This window comes from Acomys russatus, chromosome 17, assembly GCF_903995435.1.
Source record: "Acomys russatus chromosome 17, mAcoRus1.1, whole genome shotgun sequence".
Classification (NCBI taxonomy): Eukaryota; Metazoa; Chordata; class Mammalia; order Rodentia; family Muridae; genus Acomys; species Acomys russatus.
Genome location: NC_067153.1, coordinates 6,770,359 through 6,789,180, shown reverse-complemented (window position 1 = coordinate 6,789,180; position 18,822 = coordinate 6,770,359). Strand labels below are relative to the sequence as shown.

General features: G+C 43.9%; 1 protein-coding gene across 2 annotated transcripts in view; it reads left to right on the top strand.

The window, feature by feature from the left end:
• Positions 1 to 4,914: 4,914 nt before the first annotated feature.
• Lrp12 (LDL receptor related protein 12) overlaps positions 4,915 to 18,822 on the top strand; it is a 78,250-nt gene continuing 64,342 nt past the window's right edge. Inside the window, exon 1 of one of the 2 annotated variants that reach the window (XM_051159521.1) lies at positions 4,915 to 5,041. In XM_051159521.1, coding sequence (XP_051015478.1) covers positions 4,963 to 5,041 — 79 coding nt within the window. In that variant the 5' untranslated portion in view covers positions 4,915 to 4,962. The remainder of the gene's footprint in view (positions 5,042 to 18,822) is intronic. The other variant, XM_051159522.1, reaches the window with a different exon arrangement.

The following is an 18,822-nucleotide window of genomic DNA, read 5'->3' as shown; positions in this document are numbered from 1 at the left end:
CTCCAAGGTCACCAGGAAGAAATTAGCACAAGCAGGGAAAAAAAAAAAGCCAGATGGATGCTTCATCTGATTGATTCTTGATGCTTTACAAAATTGAGGGGGTGTGGGGGGGGAGTTTTAAAAAGTGACTTTTTCTTTTCAAAATAAATCTAAAAAGGCAGATGTCTAACTTAAGCAGGACACAGGTGATGTTGATCATTTTGCTGAAACAAAAGGTAGAAAAATAATCATACAGATTTCATTTTAAATTGCACATTAGAGAATATGACTGCCTTGATTATGCCACTTATATGTTAAATAACAGCCACTGTGATTTTCTGCCTTTACATACAACATAGACCAATGACATGCGCGCCATTCACCATCTGTGTGAGCTCAACAAACTACTGAACCTCCCTATCTGTTCATTTGAACGTTGAGGATAATAACAGTATTGACTTCAGAGAGGTGTTTGAAGATGAAATGAAAATCATGCCATAGGCATACGCATGCGCGTGCACGCACGCACGCACGCACGCACGCACACACACACACACACACGATATAGTATTAGTTCACTGCCATGTAATCAAAGAGGCCACATTCCACTCCCATTTTATCAGAGAGAATATAAGATACAAGAGTTTAGGGTTTTATCAGGGCTAAGCACGTAGATCCAAATCAGCCTCGCAAAACTCTTCGGATCTCTTTTATCTGCCACAGCATGTTGCATTTGCTAAACACACTGGTAGCCTCAAATTCTATTTGCTTTGGGCAGAATACAAATAAATTAGTTGTATGTGCCTGAAATTAGCAATATGTCCCTATAAAGAGTCATTCATTTGACAACGTGGTTTCCAGATTCACTGCTAATGGGCTCATGGGGACTCGGAATGAGCTCCAATCCAACGAGAATTTCCAGTTCATATTCTCAATTAGTCATGAGGAAAAATTTAAATACGAAGACAAAGACATGCGTTTAGAAACTTGCAGTTCAACAACACAAGCCTGAGAGTATTTCTGACCAACAGGGTGTGTAGCTGGATGCTTTCCTTTATTTGTCTTGATGGAGGCAATGGTTTTAAGTGTCTACCAAAAAAATGTTCTTGCTGTTGCAAGTTCATACAGGGGTAAATGGTCTGGCTTGGCAATCAAGAAGTTGAAGATATGAGGACAAAACTAAATATGCAACGATTTTCTGTGTAGAAGTAGGGTTGTGCTTTGGCTAGCAGGGGCAATGGTAGGACGCTAAAGCATGTGTGTAGTAAAAAACCACAATGAAGTGCTGGGGAACTAGTACTCCAATGGCCTAGTTGCAACTCTGTATTAGTCAACTCCAGGAAAACACTTTTCTTAGGAAGAGTTCTCATTTATCTAATTACCATCTTTAATATTTTTCTTCATATTTATATGTATTATCCAAGTTTGTTTTTCTTTTGGAAAATAATAATCCAGTGACAAGGAGATGATTTGCCTTTCGTTTGGAAGTGTGCCAAGAAGAATCCACTATCATCAATTTCCTCTCTGATAAAAGATGATGCTCAGAGTGCTAGATTTAAATTCCCAGACTGTGCTGACAATACCCTCAGATACCACCAAACAGGGCACCGATTTACACCGGATTGAGATGAATTTTTGCCCCATGACATGAGTAAAAAATTAAACCATATGTGATAATACACAAAAGAGAAAGATCTTTAGAATTAGAAAGGATTTTGATTATTTAAGGGCATATTGTCATAAAGTGAAAGATTGTGGCCCTTTCTAAACTACACTAAGGGAAAAGGAAACTCACGAGCCAGGCGCAGTGGTGCATGCCTGCAATCCCAGCACTCAGGAGGCAGAGGGAGGTGGATCGCTGTGAGTTCGATGCCAGCCTGGTCTATAAAGCGAATCTAGGACAGCCAAGACTACACAGAGAAACCAGTCTCAAAAAGCCAAAAACAAAACAAAATAAAGTTCACATACTTCTCCACTCCTTATTGTGTGTTCTTGAGAAGCATGTGACCCATTTGGAAAAGCATTAAGAAGCAACTCAGAGTGGCTTTAATAAAATTTTCTTAAACTGTAACGGCTGACAGAGTTCTTTCAGACTCTGTGGAAATAATGTCCCTATGAAAAGTACATGAACACAAAAACTCCCAACAATCTGAGAAGGCATAAAAGATCACTTGAAACCTTTTTATGCATATAAGGGCCCAGAAGAAGAATAAAGAATATGTTTCTTAAGGGCATGATTTATGCTTTATAGGATACAAATCTGAACCATCCAAGCATAGTAAGTACCCCCACTCAGTGGAATGGTTACCAATGCAAACCTCTTTATAGCCAGAGTTTTAATGGGTTTCCAAGTGCTTCTTCATATGACCTAGTTGATGTATAGCCTGGAGAGCCAGGAAAGTGGTTTGGGCAACATAAAGTGTGATTCTAGTGTGCTGTGCCTGATAATGTGCCTCCTCTAAGGCATGTGGCTTAACAACATCTAATTCTAGTAGAATTCCTTTGTTTAAGGGAACACATAGCCTTAGAACTGCCTATGGGGCCACCTTTCTTTGAATCTTCTAATATAGGCCGCTAAGCGTGATAGTTTTTGGTTTCTGAAGCTGTGTATTCTTTCTTCCAAAATGCTTGGGACCTCAAAATCTTGGGGGATGGGGTTATGGCTATTTATTTCTTGTTTTTGTGTTTCATTGCTCAGTGCTTTTGAGCACTTTAGATTTTCAGATTCGAGATGTTCAGCCTGTATTTGGTGTGTGTGGGTTAGCCTTAAACTATTTCAAGGAAGTATATGAGATTTCTCTTTGCCAAATCGTACATCTCCGTAAGTCTGAATTTCTTAATATGCTTCCACTACAACAACACATTGCAACAGATTGGCTGCAGAGAATCCAGATGTTTTCAGCCAGACACAAAGGAGAACTGCAAGGATAAAAACCTCGATACTTTTCTGTTGTTTGGGGGATGGTAATATAGATTTGTATGTTTCACCTGAAAAGAATTAAAAGGTTAAAACTTTCATTTTAATGTATAAGTAGAAGCTCTTTGGAGTCCTCATTAAAATTTATAAGAACGCTCAAGGGGCTTAGATAACAAAAAGTCTGACCATTGGACAAGTCTAAGAGACAGCTCAGTAGATGAGCAAGTGTGGGTGGAGGAGTGGGGATGAAAGGACAGTGGGGCCCTCTGTGGGTGCCACGTGTCTCCTTATGGGACAGAGTTACCTAAGCGGTACTAAAGTGATGGAGTATAGGAAGCAGGCTGTCCAGCCTACTTTTTCACCGTGCTTATGGCCTGACCCAAACTCACTAAACAGAAAGGGCCCTGAAAAGCAAAACAAGACAGACAAACAACCCGAGCAATCCGAATATAGTATCATAAAACAAGGAAGATTGTAGAACCAAGAACACCAAAAGTGCTGCGTTCTCAACCAAGTGAAAGGAACATTTCTCGAGTTCAGGATTTTACAAGAAATCTTGTAAAAGATTTCTTAATTTTTGTAATACTCAATAATAAAGTTTTTATCTTTTGTAATACAATTTCAAAGGGTCGTTAAAGGGTCAAATCAGCAAGAGACACACGAAAAGCCTAATGTATTCTTACCCCCAAGAGATTTATTAAAATTTAACATAACTGGTAAGCATTAAACATTTTGCTTGAGTTTCCTATTACTGTGGAAGTGTCGAGTTTGGAATTGGGAAACAAAAAGTTTGCGGATGATTTAATTGATAACTCGTTTGGGATAAGTTAACCTCTTCAAGTCTCGTTGTCTTATTTAAAGCGTGGATAATATTTATCTCATAAGGTTGTCGGGGATCAAATACAGCCTGTGTCAACAGTACAGCAGATGGCATTGCGGATCTTCAGCGAATAGCGGACAGGGACTGTAAAGGGCAAGGATGTCAAACAAAACCGCACAGACTAAAACACTTTAACAAGGCGGAAGGTCTGGTGTGCCAGTGTGTCACTACAGACGGGGAAGAGCCACAGGGACTTAAGGGAAGGAAGTGTCATACTTGTTAGGAGCTGGGTAGAGGCTTGGAGAAAATCGAGATATTCTTCTTTCCACGCCCGGACCTCAGGTCCACTCCAGCTAGGTACAGCTGTCCAGAGCCCATCCAACCCCCATCGAGTGTTAAAAGCCCTCTCCACCCCTGCGGCTTCCCCGAAGCGCAGGACCCTGAAGCCCGGCGGGATGTATCCACAGAGCCTCTGGTTCAGGCTTCTGTACCGGGCTGTCCACGTGGACCCACTACCCACTCGCTGTTTCAGGGTAGATACTAAGTGGAACCTTTGGGGTGGGGGTGGGGGTGTCACAGCAAAGAACTTCCAAGTTCACAGCCTCCGACCACCCACGCTCCCTCCACGCGTAGCCATCAGCAGTCGCGATGATCTGCCGGGTGGGCCCCAACACCAAGGCCCAGGACTGCGAGGACCCCCCTACTCTCACCCCTACCTCCATCCACCCCCCAGCTCCCTTGCTCCGGGAACCCCGCGGCCGGCGTTCGTGCGCTCGCACATCGATTGGCATTGCCTCGCCACTCGGGCTCCAGGCGCGGCGAAATCCGCGCGAGCCCGGCCGAGTCCAGCGGAGCGCGGGGCGGGAACCTAGGCAGGCGGGCCAGGGGATTGCCGAGTGCACGGATGGGCGCGGGTGCCGGCTCGCGCTCCGTCTGGCGGGTGGCGGCGCCGGCTAGTTGTGCGGCGCGAGGCCCCGGCCCCGCATTCGCCAGCCCTGTCGCCTCCCGCTGGCGTGCGCGCCGCGAGTCCCTGCCCCCAGGAAGGCCGGCCGGCTTGGGGCTGGCGCGGCAGAGGCCCGGCCGGCGGGAGGGAGCGCGCGCGAGCGGCCCCGCCCCTCCCCCTCCGCCGCCGCCGCGGAGCGCGCAGGGAGCTACCAGGGGCTCGGCGGCAGCGGCGTCTGGCCCCAGCTCCTCCTCCTCCTCCTCCTCCTCCTCCATCTCCGCACTCCCTCCATCTGCCGTGGGTATGGCCCGTCGCTGGAGCACAAAAGAGTCTCCGCGGCGGGGGTCGGCGTGGCTCTTGCTTTTCCTCGCTGGCGTGTACGGTAAGTGTCCGCCTCCCTGCGCCCCGCTGACCGAACAAAGCTGGGGCGACCTCGGGGGGCCATCAGGCCTCCAGGACCGGGACCCGGGAGACCCCGGCTACCGGCGGGACAAAGACCCACGCGGGCTGTACGGGGAGGGCTGTCTGCTCGCTGGGATGCTAGGGTCCGCTAGCTGCCCCTGACCCCGCGGGGCGAGGGAGGCGGGCCCGTCCCGGCCAGGGGTCCCTGCCGGAGCTACGGCGTGTGGACCGACTTCCCAGCCGGGCGGCGCGAGGGCCCCGGCTGCTCGCCCCTCTAGCGCTCGCTGCCGGGTGCATAGTCCTCTCGCACAAAGATGTGACCGTGAGACAACGTAGGGGAGGTCGCCTCCGGGACGGTCCTGCCACCGCCACCCCAGATCCTTCTCGAGGCAGGAAGTTCTCTTCTGGGTGAAATTGCCCTCGCGTTCATCTCTCTTGGTCCTCGTTCCCTGCTAAGGCACCTCGCTTGCTTGCTTGCTTCCCCACCCCTCCACCTCGGTGCCCCGGGCTCCGTGGGTCCCAGGCGTGTAGGATCTTGTTCCCCAGTAGCAGCACGCAAGAGAAGGCCAGAAAATAGTTTCCAGCCCCACCTCTGCCTTTCTCTACTGGGGTGTACTTGTCTGCCCTGACTCCCAGTTCACTTGTCATTTCATCCCCGCCCTCCGCTAATACAGTGATAACACTGATGCCTTATTCCGGTCTGTGATCTGGCTAGGGATACTCATTTAAGGTTAGCAGAAGGCTGATGATGTGTCAGGGACTGTCCTTTGTATGAATTAGAGCTAAGGGGAGTTAGGAGGGATGTTCATCACTTAAGATCTGAGCTTGGGCTCTTCTTGACTTCACCGTTCTTAGTTACCACCTTGAATGGGTATTCATATTTCCATCTTGGAGTATTGTTTTGATTTCTCCTTGGGGGAGAGGGGAGAAACAAACCCCCCCTGCCTTCTTTTATTTTTTGGTAAATTTTACTTATAAAAAGTCCAAGTCATTTGCCACAAATACTGATTCGGCAGTAAAATGGGGGCGGTTTCTGTTAACATCCAGTTCCCCAGCATGTGGTAGCATCTCTTTTGGAAAGGACTTGTCAGTGGAATTGACCATGGTGGTGATTTTCAAAGCCTGATAATTCATATTACATGAAAAATATAATGGACTTAAATTGACATTTCCTGACAGCCAAGAAATAGTAATCTTTTCAGTATAATTCAGGACGTGTTGCCCCTTTAGCTGACTGGTGTGTTGTTTTCTGTTTTGGTCTGAGGAGGAGGATGGGTCCGTCCACATTTGATGTAGTGACTGTCTACGGTGTGTACGTGTGGGACCTGAAAACCCAGTGCATGACTTTAGATTGTTCCGTGCCTGTTTGGCTGCTGACTTGTGGGTTTGGGTCTACACCAGAGATCAATAAGCTATTATGTTGTTTCTTCTAGCCTGGGGGTGAGCGTAGCTGTGCTCTAGGTTTGGTAATAATGGCCCAGGAGAAAGGAAGATGAGAGATAGCTTAATCTAAGGTGATGAGGAGCGTCCAGTTGTGTGTGCTCTGCGCTGTAATCAGACTTGAGTTTACGTGATGTCTGGTCAGACTAGATAAATAAGTGGAGCCTTAAGTAAAAAGCCCATGCTACCTACCAGGGGTCAGACTAAAAATCTTTTGCCTTTAGAAGTAGAGAGGCTGCAAGGCCGTATTGGTCTTGGTGCATTCTTTTCAACTGATGCACAGAGTGGCCTTCTGGTAGGTTCCTTATTTACAAAGGTTTGTCTTCAGTGAGGAATTGAAGTCAAAGGCCAAAACTCCTTTTTCCAACATTGTGGGATCATATTTATTAAGCTGTCAGGAGATTATCCCAAAGGAGGATGTCGCCAAGTGCTTGACTTTCAAATGATAAGAAAATAAGAGGCAGTGAGATGGACAAAACATTCAACTCTATGGCAGAGCTAAAAGGAACTGTTCACCTGAAGGTAGGGACATTCTCTGTATTGTGTGTGTGTGTGTGTGTGTGTGTGTGTGTGTGTGTGTGTGTTTCTCATCCAGATTTTGGTTTATATTAGTGGAAAACAAACAAACAAACAACTATGGCAAGAGTTAAACTATGTACCTGCGCACTCTCATAGGAGTAGTGCAATTCGGATGCGCTATGTTAAAATGTGATGTACAGTGGATGGACTCTGAGAGAATCATGTGAATATTTTAAAAGTATATTTTGGGAGATGTCTCAGGAAAGTGCTTGAAGTCCTGAATTCCATCCCCAGAACTCAAATGAAAAGCTGGGCAGGGTGGCATGCTTGGGAAGGCAGAGGCAGCCAGACTCCCTGGGTCCAGAAAGATGGACGGCACCTGAGGGAGGACACCTAAGGTTGTCCTCTGACCTCTGACCTCCGCATACACCTGCATGTGTGCATGCACATGTGCACACACACACACACAAGTGTGGCTTCAAAAATAAAGGACAGTTGAGATAGCTCAGTAGGTAAAGGTGTTTCCTATAGAGCCTGGTGACTTGAGGTCAGTCCTTGGAACCCAGATAAGGTGGAAGAAGAGAAGCCGTCCTCCGGCCTTCACACACTATCCTCTCCCGCACACAGGACCCTCACACACATGTGTACATAAGGAAGGGGATGTATAAATAAAATCAGAAACGTCCATTAAGGCAAGTGAATATTCTGAATAACTTGACATGGGCCTGATAAGGAAAAAGTTTTGAGCCAGTATTTAGGGGGTTCCAACACTTGTTTGTTTGTTTGGTGGGTTGGTTTTTTTTGCAGTTACTCTTGGCTGTTAACCAAAATACGAACCTTTGAAACATTTCATATAGATTTAAAAATTGTCATTGTTTGTACGCTTTACATAGCCTCTTATTTTGGGGGTGAACTGTGACATGTGACCATTCCAGCTGCAGGTTATCTTTCCAGATGCCAGAGTCTCATTTGAACTTTAAATTGTGTTAAAGGAGACAACGAATTTAGATTCTCCAGCAGCTTACAGTTCGTGTTTTCTGAGGCAGCTGTCCTGGGACCAGTAACCCACCGTTTAGTTGTTCTTCTGTCTGAATAGCTTGAATTTGCAGGAGAGCAGGAGAAACAAAGGTTGGCATCTGCTTTCTTTGGAAGCCCGAAGGACTAAGACGTTTAGGCCTGGGACCCTGAAGCTTAGTTGCATTTTACCCTAGACCTATTGTCAGGGAGATTGTCCTGCGCTGGGTCTCATACCAAGGCGCCTGTCCTGGCACAGTGTGGAAGTTCCCAATATCTGTCTCTTTGGTCATTAGAACTTAGTCTTTGCTTCTTTCCCAGACCAGTTTGCCAGCAGTAACAGCACCACTGCTCTGTCCTTTCCTGTCTGCCTCCTACGTCGAGGTTTGCTAATGGTCACTCAAATCAACCCTTAAAATAAATTGCACATTGCTTTCTAGATACATCTAGAAGAGAAATAAAGTTCAAAGGTTGCTGCCCTTAGCTTTGTGATATACTCGGATATATTGCCTGCCATTCATTCTCCCTTTTCCCTGCCTTTCCTTCCTTCGTTTGTTGATGTGGACTCTTCAACTTTGGACCCAGTGTTTCATTTGATGAACAGTGCCCTAGACAAAGCCACAGAATGTAATTTAGAACATTTGCCTATGATCCTACAGTTGCCTTGAAGACTTGCAGGTTACTCCTGCTAAAGCATTCAGTAGCAGGAAAAACTCATCCTGACGCATACTGGCTGACCTGTGACATCATTGCTCATCCTGACGCATACTGGCTGACCTGTGACATCATTGCACATCGAACTGTCAGCTGATTGTGGCCAAGAGTTTCATCGTGCACCTCCCGTTGCAGATGTTGTGACCAGGATACTCTTCTTCTTGCTCTTTATTTTATAGTTAACAAATGAATCTTTTCCCGTGAATTGTATGGAGCACTCAGCAACACTAAACAGTTTTCTAGCTTAAGAATAGACTAGAAGTTCCAATTTTAGAAAACTGGTAGAAATAACTAGAACAGAAGGGAAAAACTTTAAGCTGATACCAATTACTTCTGAGAAAGTCAAGCTTGATTACATAAAATATGTTGAATAAAACTGAATTAATTGCTTAATATGAACCCTTCTTTGAGTTCAGAATCTAAATTATATCGATATCCTAGGAAGTCTGTGGAACTAGGCAGCATATTCCTCACAATTCTAGGTGGTTATGTTGAGTGACAACTTTTAGAAGGGCAGCTGTCTACATTGCAGGAGGGATGTGTCGTAAGTGATTTAGAGGGTTCCTAGAAAGTATAGTCTCCACTGCAGAGAACCTAAGTGAGCTGCCGTGAGAAGAAAATGTTTAAACTTAAATGTTTTAAAACCAGGGTCTTGCTCTGTAGCCCAGATTGGCCTCAACCTCATAGCAATCCTCTTGCTCCAGACTCCCCAAGACTGAGAGTATGAATGTGAGATGTTAGGCCTGGGCCAAGACTCTTTTTGGAGAACCAAAAAAAACCTGAAAAAATAAGGGAGTTTCTGTGTCTGATCTTAGGCATTTTGTTGTTTCTTAAAAAAACAAACAAACAATCACCAATATTAAAAGAGTGAAAGTTAAACAGGAGATGGATATAGATGAGGTTTATGCACATTTAAGCAAATAGATAACATTTTGACTTTGAAATTGTAAAATGAGCATTAATCTGTTTTTGCTGGTTTAAGAATTGAAATAGAATTGATCTCTAATTTCTAAGGTTCTTTCTCCTTTGTCCTCTCCTCAGTCCTACTTCCTCCATCCTTTTGTGAAGTAGTGGATGTACACTACTTGCTACTATCATAGACTTACACGTATGTATGTATGAATGTATGTATGTATGTGTATATATAATATAGTATGTAATTATATGTAATCTCTATGTTAAATTAACTTAGTGAGTGAGGTCTTACCATCTAACCCTTAGAAGAGAGAAGGAAACTGACATTTATGATATTAAGCTTCCAGTATTTACTGTTACAGGTTCTGTTCTTAGACATTATTCGTTGGCAGCTCCCGCCGGTTCCACCTAGCAGTCAGGACTAGCAGACTAGGACATTGTTTTTTAATAAAAGAAAAAAATTGAAGTTCTGCGAATTGCCTTGAGATAGAACCACTAGGAAGCAGTCAGGGTTACTGCCCAAGCCTACGTTGCCCTCCATGCATCTCGCAAATGTCTGGTACTGTGAGGTGCTACCTGGAAGACGTGGTCTCTGGCCTCATGGTGCTTAGACTCTACTCAGTGAATTTATGCAAGCACCGTGGCAGAAATTAACAAGCAGGGAGATAATAAATAATGGAGCGGTTACGGCTGGGGTGTCGGTCACGGGGGACATCTATAAGACCTAAGTGATGGGTAGCATGAGAGTTACAGTCAGAGAACCTCGTATGTGGGAGCAATAAAAGGCGGGCGTGGAGTCAGCAGAGCCTGACGTGGAAGAGCTGGAGTGCTGCAGCGATGTTGGCACGTGTGCTGGAGTAAGAGCATGGTGGGCCGAAAGCCTTCACTTACCAGGAAACTGGGACAGAGGGGAGGGCATCCTATTGGGACTCTAAATGAGAGACGCATGGGAGAACAGCAAAATAAAAGGATACAGAGGGTCCTAGAAACCTACAAGTAGAACAATATGATAGGCAGATTTGGGCCCAGGGGTCCCACTCAAACTAAGGCACCAGCCAAGGACAATACAGGAGGTAAACTTTAAACCCCTTCCCTGATCTAGCCAATGGTCAGAATATTCTCCACAGTTGAGTGGAGAGTGTGATATGACTTTCTCACGTACTCTGGTGCCCCACATTTGACCATGTCCCCTGGAGGGGGAGACCTGGTGGCACTCAGAGGAAGGACAGCAGGTAGCCAAGAAGAGACTTGATACCCTATGAGAATATACAAGGGGAGGTAATCCCCCTCAGGAACAGTCATAGGGGAGGGGAATAATGGGAAAATGGGAGGGAGGGAGGAATGGGAGGATACAAGGGATGGGATAAACATTGAGATGTAACAAGAATAAATTAATAAAAAAAAAAAAGGAAAAAAATGTAAAAAAAAAAAAAAAAAGCATGGTGGGCTACAAGGAGGCAGAGCAAGGTGAGTGGAGGGACCAGGAACCTTGAAGACCGTGGTGAAGCCTGGGTTTTATTTTACAAGCTAACTACTGGAGAGGTGTAAATGACACGACACACTTTTTCTCTTGACGTGATCAATGCTGCTGCACAGTGCGGAACATTTGAAGTAGACAGGGTAGTCAGGGAGCTTCGGCTCTAAGTCTGGTGAGAGGCACTAGTGGTGGGGGCAGGCTGGTGGAGCTGAGGTAGATGGGTATTGTCCTGTGGACAGATAAACAAGGTACTTCCTCTTTCTTCCCTGGGGGAGGGAGGAGAGGAGGAGGGAAGTACCAGTGTGTTGTACTTGGAGGTGGGGCTTGGGGTGGGAAGATGTAATTGCATCTGATGGTTACTATCTAGTGTCTTCAAGTCATGTGACATGAACACTGAGGGTGATTTCTGGTCCTTCCGTTCAGTCTAGCAGTTTGGACCCTTGGGGGAATTCCTGTTATTCCATCTAGAAAAGAGAACAGTGAGGACACCCGTGTGAGAAGTGATGCTGTCCATGCTGCGCTCTAGGCGGAAGCTGTGATGGGCCACGGAGACAGCAAATGACAAGAACGTCTAGGAAGATGGGTTGTGGGAGAAGCTCAAGGCGTCATGGGAAACTCAGCTCCCAGCCTCGCCCTCATGAAGTCTTAGGAGTTGAACAGGCAAGAATCCCAGGGTAGGAAAGCTAGATTTCAAGCACATTTTTGCCCAAATTCAGTGCTTTGAAGTAAGTGATCAGTAAAATGCCTTACGTCGTTGGAGTAGTCAGGAATATATATTAATAGGTTGGTGAATTTCAGAAGAAATTTGGAAGAATAAAGTGACCTGTCACCTTTTTACTGGATATCCTGTGTGTTATTTGTAAAAGATACAGTTTTAGCAGCTTCCAGGACATCAGCATAGATGGATCTGACAGAACAATTCTTTAGTTCTTTTCTTAAATATTTGATAACTCAGTGCCCTGTCCAGGATCAGTATAATGAAGTTGTTTTAAGCTGATGCTCTCACGCTGTTGAAAGAGCCCAGCTTCGTGCCTCCCTGAATTCACTTAAATGTTCCAGTTTTTAGAGAAATAAAAATGGTATCGGCCCTTCAGTGTTAGAGTGAAGCGCACACAGTAGAATGCTTAGCGGCTGGGCCTTAGCCCTTCAGATACAAGGAAGAAAAAATGCAAAACAGATGCATATTCCTAGCGCGTTCTGAAGTGTGACATTCAAGTTTTTTTTTGTTGCTGTTCTCATAACGAAACCTAGTAGAATACAAAACAGCTTTACAGAAAAAAAAAAAAAAAAAAAAAAAAAAAAAAGTCAGTGTGACGTGGCCCCCTGAGGAAAGATGACCCAAGACTAGTGATTTTGCTCTGGTGCTTCTTGCACTACTTCTGCTTTCTATGTGCAGAGGCCGATTGCTTTGTTATTAATATTAGTAATTTTTACTAACTAGTCCAGGATTGATTCAGTCATGCCATGCATACAAGTCTGAAATAAATGCGGATTTATTTATGTAACTTTCTTTCATAAAGTCTAGCAGTAGGGCCAGTGAGCGGTTCAGCTGGTAAACACACTTGCCATCTAACTTGACCACCTGACTTCCATCTCAAGACCCACCTGAAGAAAGAAAAGACTCAATTCCCACAAGTTACCCTCTGACTTCTGCGCGTCCATACGTACTACATATAAGGAATGAAAGGGGGTTGGCGGGGGACCCAGCAGCATCTCATATCCCGGCTCTTCCTTCACTGAGCCCCTGCTGTATGGTGTGTTTCTCTCCTCTCCCGGCCTTGGCATACGCTGTCTCTGCTGCCCGGCTTGTCTTCTTGCCTCCTTCACTGTCTGCACGAGGGAAGCTACCTCTTTAGCAACTGCCACCTTTAGAGAGTCTTGGGTTCTCAAAAGCTCATAAACATCTCAAATAGATAAGCCTACGATATGAAACATACATGTGTACACACACTCACACCATACACACATGTACACACACATTCTCGTACTTTCACACACTCCCCAGTGGCCATGCTAAAAAAAAAAAAAAGTCAACAAAACCCAATGTTAATATATAGCCCAGTATGCCTAAAGCATTACTGTTCATGCATAAAATCAGTAGCAAAAATTATTAATGAGATACTCTGAATTATGTTTTCATGCAAAGTCTTCGAATACAATGTAAGCTTTGTACTTTGAGCTGATTTCAGTTCAGCTAGCCATGCTTGAAACACTCACTTGCCACTTTGAAAAGTCAGTGTCTATTAAAATCGAATACGATGTGTCCTGTGGCCCAGCAGCTTTACTCTTCGGTACGAAACTCAACACAGTCCCTAATGTGTGCGAAAGGCACGTACATGTTGGTGGCATCTTTATTTGTTGCAGTCTCAGACCAGAAACATCCCTCACTTACCTCACCAGTGGACAGGCCAGTAACTTGTGCTGGAGAGGGCTGTGGAGTGCGTTACAGCAAGTTCTCAGCGTGCAAGTCTCACTAGGCGTCAGGCGTTTGGGAATCCAAAGAATCTTTTTAAATTGGAGCTACATATTTTCTTAAACCGTAGTAGAAGTTAAAATGTTGTTAATACTAATCTATTTAAATGGCAGTAAGGAATACATTAGCTGTTATTACCATGCATACATTGAAAGTCTAAATATGTTAAATGACACATATTTTCTACAGCAACAACAAAAAAGTCCGATGAGAAGAGTGGAATTGTTTTGTGCTTGTGCAAATTATGTGTGTGAAACATGCTTGGTTGGTATAATAGCCGACAATACTTGTTGAATAAAAGACTTCATTTGTCCATAACTGACGGAAGTTATATTCGTGGTATTCCTAGTGTTGGAGTATTTTCCCATTCATAAGAGTGTCATAACAGGTTGGTAATAATAACATTTTATGCTGAAATACATTTACTAATATTTATTAAACTTTGCACTTGTAAGATCAGTCTATAGCCACCCTCTGTTTTCTTTCTACCTTCGTTCCTCCTCGCGCTTGTAAACCTGCCCTGCCGCCCTCTCCTGCCTGAGTCTCATAGCTGGTCATCCATCCTTTCTGTTGTTGGTTTTAGTGGATGGAGCACTACGGAAGTTTTCAGCGTCTGAGTTGTGGTTGTTTTGCCTTAAAGACTGGGAATGTGAGTTGTGTTTCTGAGCAGTGTAGGTCCTGTGGTAAGCAGAAATGGGTGGTTTTGCCTTAGTAAGAATGGCTGGAGAGAACATTGTTCCCACTGTGATTAAACTTTGTTTCACTGAAGAAGATAATGGAGAAGAGGCTGCAGAAGTAGTAGACTTCTGTTCTGACCAGGTTGGCGTGGCCTGGGGGATGGGGTGGGGGGGGGGGGACACTGCAGCTCTCCTGAAAGGCATGGGCGGGGCGGCGGGAACTTGCAGAACAAGGGGACTTGAGCCCAAGCCTGGGTTGCAAGTCTCCTAACTCAGCTCCATATACAATGCACCTGTGTTGTGCACTACCCAGAGCAATTTAAAGTACACACCAGCCCGTTTTCTTCCTAGTGCTGCAATCCAACTTTCTCCGAGTACCAGCTAAACACTGGCTGTGGTTACAGGGCACATAAAAACATAATACAATTGCCTGATTGACTTAACCCCAGATCACTGTTACAGTAAGGGACTGAGTGCCTTTTCTTAATTATATTGACACACACTGTACATATTTATGGTAGTAGCATCATAATCATATACATATATATGGAGGAATGATTGAATTAAAATATATATATTCAATATGTCATGATCAAATTAGAGTAGTTAGCATTCCGTCTCAATTTTTTTTGTGCTAGGAACCTTTAAACTCTTCTAATTTGTTATAAAATATATAATAAATTGTGAACTGTAGCCGGCTTGGTGTGCTTATGTGTGGATATGCCAGAGAGATTTAGAATTTGAATACAGGATAGATACATCCCTGGTTTTACCTTGTTATTTTTCTTTTTCATCTTTAATCAAGCCAAATGTGGGGGCACATACCTGTAACACTAGCATGTAAGGGGCAGGAAGACCCAGGAGTTCAAGGCCAGCCCAACATCCTGTCAAAAACCACACATGCGCAGATACACACACACACACACACACACACACACACACACACACACACACACACACACACTTACTTCTGTTTTGAGTAGGGAGTTAGCTTTGATAAAAAGACACTACAGTTCTAAATGTTTATTAGCACTTAGGGATATATAGTATGCCTTTGGAGGGGTAACTCCTTGGATTTTGTTTGTTTGATTTTTCCCAATTTCTTTTTATGTCAAATTTGTTAATTTGTATTTTCCTAGAATATAGTATTCCACCTATGTTTTCATTTTGCTTCAAAGCTAAAAATGATTTTCCTCTTAAGTCCTTTTCTACATTCGTGGTTATCACTCTCGTCATTCTTAACGCCTATCTGTGTCTTTGCTGTGTCATTGTGTTTTTGAACAGACTTACCATGCAGGCGTCTCCATAGTGTAATCGCGCTCTTCAGCTCTTGTTAGGCTTGATGGTACACTGATTTCCTTGTGTTCCGGCTTCTGAGATGGTGACTTTTTAATCTTACCTTTAAAATTATGGAGCACATTGACCTTGTGTTCTCTGTTGTGTGGTTTTGTGAATGTTAGCATATGTGCACATTTGTGCGCTTGGTACCTAATGCTGGACAGAGCAGTCACATCACTTTGGACTTGCTCCTGCTATCCCCGGAAGGTTGCCCCTGCTGCCTACATGTACTGAGCCTTGATAGGCCGTGATGTGTTAATCATCTTAGTTATGTGCTTTGGAGATTGTCATATAAATGGTATTGTGGGTAACCATTTGAGACTATTCCTTTAATTAGCACAACTTTGAGAGTCGTTACATTATCATCACAGTTTTCAAAAGTTTGTTCCTTTTTATTGGTAAGCCACTGTTGTGGATGTACCTCAGCTTTAATCAGTTTGCCCGCCCCTTTCCAGTTCCCACTGTTGTACTACTAAACGTTCATGGAGAGGCTTTGTGTACACGTGAGCTTTAACTTTTTCTAGAGTGGGCGCTCCTGTGTCTTCAGGTTCCTTAGGAGGAAGCACCACACTGTCTTCCACTGCGCTGAACAGTTTGCATTCTGGGCAGTGAGTGTGCCTGCTGCATTTGCTGTGGGGCCTCCCTGAGTCTTGGTAGTCTCCATATCTGTTTTTGTTAAAGTGTTGGTAGCTGTAACTCCTGGCTTCATTTGGCAGCTTTTGAGTGCCTACTGCTCTTGAGCGTCTTCTCACATGTGTTTTTCACCATCTTGGATGAAATGGTCAGGTTCATTATTCATTTTCAATTGTTTTCTATTTTACTGTTGAAAACTTAGGGGTCTTAGATGTGCTTTCCTCTTGTGTCTATAGCATGCCTTCTACAAAGTGTCATGAACATCTGATCAAGTTGAGCCTATAAATATTTTGTTTTGTGAATTACAGTTTTGGTTATAATTCCCTTTGCCCAACTACAGATTGGGAAGGGTTTTCTCTTTTTTCTAAACCTTATTGTTGCACATTGTAACTTAAGATCCATTTTGAATTATCACTTTATGATAATAAAGTTTGTAAAGAAGTTTTGTTTTTGCAGATGGTCTCAGCACCATTTGTTGGAAATGCTACCCTTTCCCATTTGAGCCACTCCTCCGTGAGAGGGTAAGGGACCGCGTTGTTGGGTCAGTTCTGGGGCTGCTCTTCCGTGAGAGGGTAAGGGACCACGTTGGTGGGTCTGTTCTAGAGCTGCTCTTCCATGAGAGGGTAAGGGACCACGTTGCTGGGTCGGTTCTAGGCTCTCCATTTGCTTTCACTGCCCTGTGTGAATTGTTTCATCTTTCATCATAAGTGGGATGGTCTAATACTTTACCGTCTCCATAAGAATTTCCTGATTGTTCTGATTACTATTTCCTTACACCAGATGCTATCAAATTAGCCCCTCTTTGTCTGGAAAGTATCTGGATAATATTTTTGTTTTGTTTTGTTTTATCATCCAGTGTTAAACTTCTAGACTGCTCTGGAAAAAAAAATTGTCATCTTATCTGTCATAATTTCTACTCCATGAATATGGACTCTTTCCATTTATTTAAGTTATTAATTTCTTTGATTGGTATTAGATTTTAGTATGGGTCCAGTGTTTTGATAGATGTTTTACTGTTTCATTTGAGAAGAGCTATTAACAATCATAATGCTAGTCTGGAAGATGGCTTAGCAAGTATGAACACTTGCAACAAAGCACGAGGACCTGAGTTCAAATCCCCAGCACTCATGTAAAAAGTTAGGAATGACTGTGCATGGAGCCTGTAAGCAAAGCACTTTTGGGAAGCAGACAGGAGGGTTGCTCAGGGTTGCAGGCCACCAGCCTAATCCTAGGTTCAGTGGAAGGCCCTGTCTCAAGGGAGTAAGCCACCAATAGAGAGGGACACTCAGTATCTTCCTCTGCATCCAAGCATGCTCTGCACACACTCATGTGCTTACTCCTCCCACTTACACACACGGACAGATACACGCAGAAATAAGTTAAGATTATGATAATATTTCTAAATTTGACTTATTAATATTAATTCTTTTCATATATGAAATGTTCATTATAAGTAAGCTCACAGGTTTCAGGAGTATTTATGTATATTCTTCTGGAATTTTTTTATTGTAATTTTATTTGTGAATAAACACAGTGTTATATTTATCTTTCCAGACTAGCTGGAACAGGTTCTCATGTCCTTGAATTTATGACTCACATTTCTAGTGAGTTTCCAAACTAAAAAGTGAATTCTCCAGGTGTTCATCTTTTTCAAGGTTGTTTTTGAGATAATCACAAATAGGAGGCTAGGATTTGAACCTAGATAATTTAGCTGCAAAATCTGTGTCCCCTCCCATTTTATGTAATTTTTTAACGTAACAACTTGAAAAAGTAAATGAAGCTTCTTAAAATATATGCATACACATTTATAAAAGAAATTTAAATGGGGTTAGGCTGTAAGAGAGACAGTGCCTTCCCTTGCCATGTACCTTAGGCTGTCAAGCCCGGGCTAGGTATGGGCTATTTCTTTGCAGGTTGTTGGTCAGTGGGGTCCCATCCACACTCCCCAGAACATGAGAGGCAATTACTGCTTTTGGTGATCTTCTAGAATTAAGTAGGGGTAAGACCCTACTGCCAAAGACACCACATACTTGCGTCATAGAACATGGAGAAATCAAGCTGGTGCCAACCTGGAAACCTCATGCCGATGCTGGAAGGTTCTTTGTACACCACTGGCGAGGAAAAGTCCCCAGCAGCCTCACCAGCTGTGACCCCTGACAGCTACAACAACAACGCGTGTGGCAAGATGTCCCCACTGGGGCGGTGCTAGGACCCGCTGTCTCACACACTATCCGCTGCTCTGCATTGTTCCTGGAGACCACCCTCAACTCAGTGCCCCTTGGCAAACAAGCTCATTTAATTCTTCTTGCATTCATCCTTCTTAATTCATTACGAGAACTTATCTGCTTGTGGGCCTACTGATAGATGAGCCAGGAATGCTAGATTATTAATGTTTTCTGAATTTATTCCAGCTTGCTCTTAATTGAAATTTCTAAGTGGCAAGATGCTTGGTTATTGGATTTGTATACTACCTTCCCTCAGGGTGGGTTGTAAGGCTATTAACTGACTTACACAAATACTTTCTACATCAAATCTTAATTTTCTTTTTTTCTTTAGAAGAT